At 28.3% G+C, this 3001-nt stretch overlaps 1 protein-coding gene across 1 annotated transcript; it reads left to right on the top strand.

The window, feature by feature from the left end:
- Positions 1-750: 750 nt before the first annotated feature.
- Positions 751-2401, top strand: LOC112684616 (zinc finger MYM-type protein 1-like; the record flags this gene model as incomplete). Its single annotated transcript, XM_025556231.1, has 2 exons — positions 751-1150; positions 1675-2401. Coding segments are annotated over 2 exons (1127 nt in total), but the record flags the coding sequence as incomplete, so codon positions are not given.
- Between the last annotated feature and the right edge of the window lie 600 nt (positions 2402-3001).

Below are 3001 nucleotides of genomic sequence, written 5' to 3'. Positions count from 1 at the left end.
TTTAAATTTTTAATTTTCCCAAATTGCATATGTCTTTTTTGCTCTAAGATGAGAAAGAAATTTCGGGGGGGGTTAAAACCCTATAACCCTACCCCTGCGTACGCCAATGGGTTTAGGTATAGGTCTGTGCCTACCTACCTAGTTATGTTATAAAAGCTATAAAAAAGTCAACAATTATGTTTTAAACCATTATGTAAACTAAGTTATAATGTTATATTTCATTTTATTTAATGATATTATGTTATGTTTTTATTTAAATTTTAAATTAAAAAAAGTCATTTTCATGTTTGTTATATATACCTAGTTATGCTATAAGAGCTATAAAAAAAGTCAACAATTATGTTACTAAACCATAATGTTACCAAAGATATATTTCATATTATTTAAAGGTAATTATAATAGTTTTATAATAATAAAAAAGTAAAAATATAAATATGTTACATTTGTCCCTAGCTCTGTTACAATTGTCCCTCTTCGGGGTACAATTGTAACAACTTTTTTTTTTTATTCTTCATTTATGTAAAAACTTTAAAAATTTTGGGTTTAATACTTACATATTTATAAAGGTAACAACTTGTTTTAAATATTAAAAGTAAAATAAATAAAAAATACTTAAAATTCTTGCAGATATAAGCAATTTTATGAAAAATGTTACAATTGTTCCGGGCCTCCCCTACACTTATAAAAATATGCATTTAGATACAAATCCACTATCCTCAGAATATGATAAATAAACTAATAATTTTTTAGGATTAGATTTTTCAACTGAATATCCTACTGACCGTGGACATTTTGAAGATATTATAAGCAGTGATATGAAATACAGTATAATGAGTTATGGTCCATGCAGACCTATTATTAACTTTCCTTACTCACCAGATGGTAGTGGAGTTTTAAGAAAATTTTCAGCCAGTTATTACAATATGACAACAAAATCAGGTTTACAAATTCCTCGATTATGGCTTTGTTATTCTATTTTATTAAACCGTGTGTATTGTGAGACGTGTTGGTTGTTTGCAAACAGAAACCAAAAAGGATTCAAAAACAATTGGATTGTAGGGATAAATGACTGGCATCACATGAATGACAAAATTAATGATCATGAAAAATCCCAAACACATATTTATGCCAGTAGTGTTCGACTTCATTGGTCAGAGAATAAAACTATAAATAGACATACGGAAGAACAAATTTCCTAAGAAGCAGATTTTTGGAAAAATGTACTAACCCGAATAATCAAAATAATTTTGTACTTGACTGAAGGTAATACAGCACTCAGGGGAAACGAAGGTAGTGGAAAAAATAAATCCAATAGTGAAGGTAATTTTATAAGAACTGTCAAACTGATGTCTGAATTTGATCCAATTTTATATGAATTGTTAAATAATAAGAGTCTAAAAACAAAATATTTAAGTTGGAAAATTCAAAACGAAATTATAGATTTATTAGCTGTTGAACTTCGCCGTTTATTATGTAAAGAAATAAAAGATTCAAAATTGTTTTCTATTATAATGGATTCTACTTTAGACATTAAAAAAAAAGATCAATTAAGTGTTGTATTACGTTATGTAGTGATTGATTCCATAAAAAATCTATTGAAATAAAAGAATCTTTTTTAGGTTTTTTTGAATTAAAAAAACATGGTGCTGCTGACTATGAAAATCGGTTGTTTAGTATTTTGGAATCTTATGATCTAAACGTGAAAAACTGTCGTGGACAAGGATACGATGGTGCATCTGTTATGAGTGGCAGTAATAGTGGAGTCCAAAAACGTATCATGTCAGTGGCACCAAATGCACCATTTGTTCATTGCTGCGCACATAATTTGAATTTGGTGATTTCTGATGCAGCCAAAAGCACTCAAGTAGCAAATCATTTCTTTGCCACTGTTCAAGCTATTTTTAACTTTTTTAGTTCTAGCGCTCCTCGGTGGGCCACGTTAGCTTTCAGTGAAGACTTTGCTTGCAAAATTAGAAAGAAAGTATTGAAAAAAATATGTCCAACTCGGTGGGAAGCCAGACACGAATCAGTCTCAGCTCTTAAACAACGATATATTGATGTACTTAAGTCATTGATTAACATAAGTTTAATCAGTAAGAAGTCTGACGAACGAAGTGAAGCTCAATCTTTACAAAAAAAAATGGAATCTTTTCAATTTGTGTTGATGTTGAGTGTTTGGGAAAACATATTACGACCACTTCATGGTGTTTCAAAAATGTTACAACGAGATATGAATCTACAAAATGCACGAGACAGATTAAAAGATGTTTATTATTTAATAAATGAATTGAGAAATAATTATGAAGATATAGTAAATAATGCCAAGTCATTGTGTTTGAGATGGAGATTACCTGTTACATATACTGAACCTCGTCAGATATATGCAAAAAAAACATTTTGATGAAGTCGATGGAGATAGGCGGTTAACTATAACAACAGAAAACTTTAAAATTAAAGTATTTTATCCTATTATAGATACTGTTTTAATGCAACTTAATATTCGTTTTAAAGCAATGGACAATGTATGTACTACATTTGATTTTCTTAATCCAAATAATCTCTTATGTTTAAGAGAAGATAATATTGTAAAGGAGTCATATGATTTTATTCAAATGTATAAAGATGACATTAGTTCTAATTTTATTGGTCAGATTTTATCATTAAAAGAATTAATAAAAAATAAAAATTTAAAAACTATAAATGAAATGGTCAATTTTATACTTACCAATGATATAGCAACAAGTTACTCGGAAATCTTAGTAGCTTGTACAATATTTTTAACACTGCCAGTTACAGTAGCAACGGCTGAAAGGTCATTCTCGAAATTAAAAATTATAAAAAATTATTTAAGAAATTCTTGTAGCCAAAATCGACTTTCAAACATTGCTATACTCAATATAGAACAAAAGCGGACTTCAGAATTAAAAACAGACAAATTAATTAAAGATTTCTCTAATTTGAAAGCAAGAAAGATGAAATTTGTTTAAAATATTAACATCAT

Source organism: Sipha flava, unplaced genomic scaffold (genome assembly GCF_003268045.1).
Source record: "Sipha flava isolate LNK unplaced genomic scaffold, YSA_version1 105_pilon_pilon, whole genome shotgun sequence".
NCBI lineage: Eukaryota > Metazoa > Arthropoda > Insecta > Hemiptera > Aphididae > Sipha > Sipha flava.
This window is presented reverse-complemented; position numbering and strand designations above follow the sequence as displayed.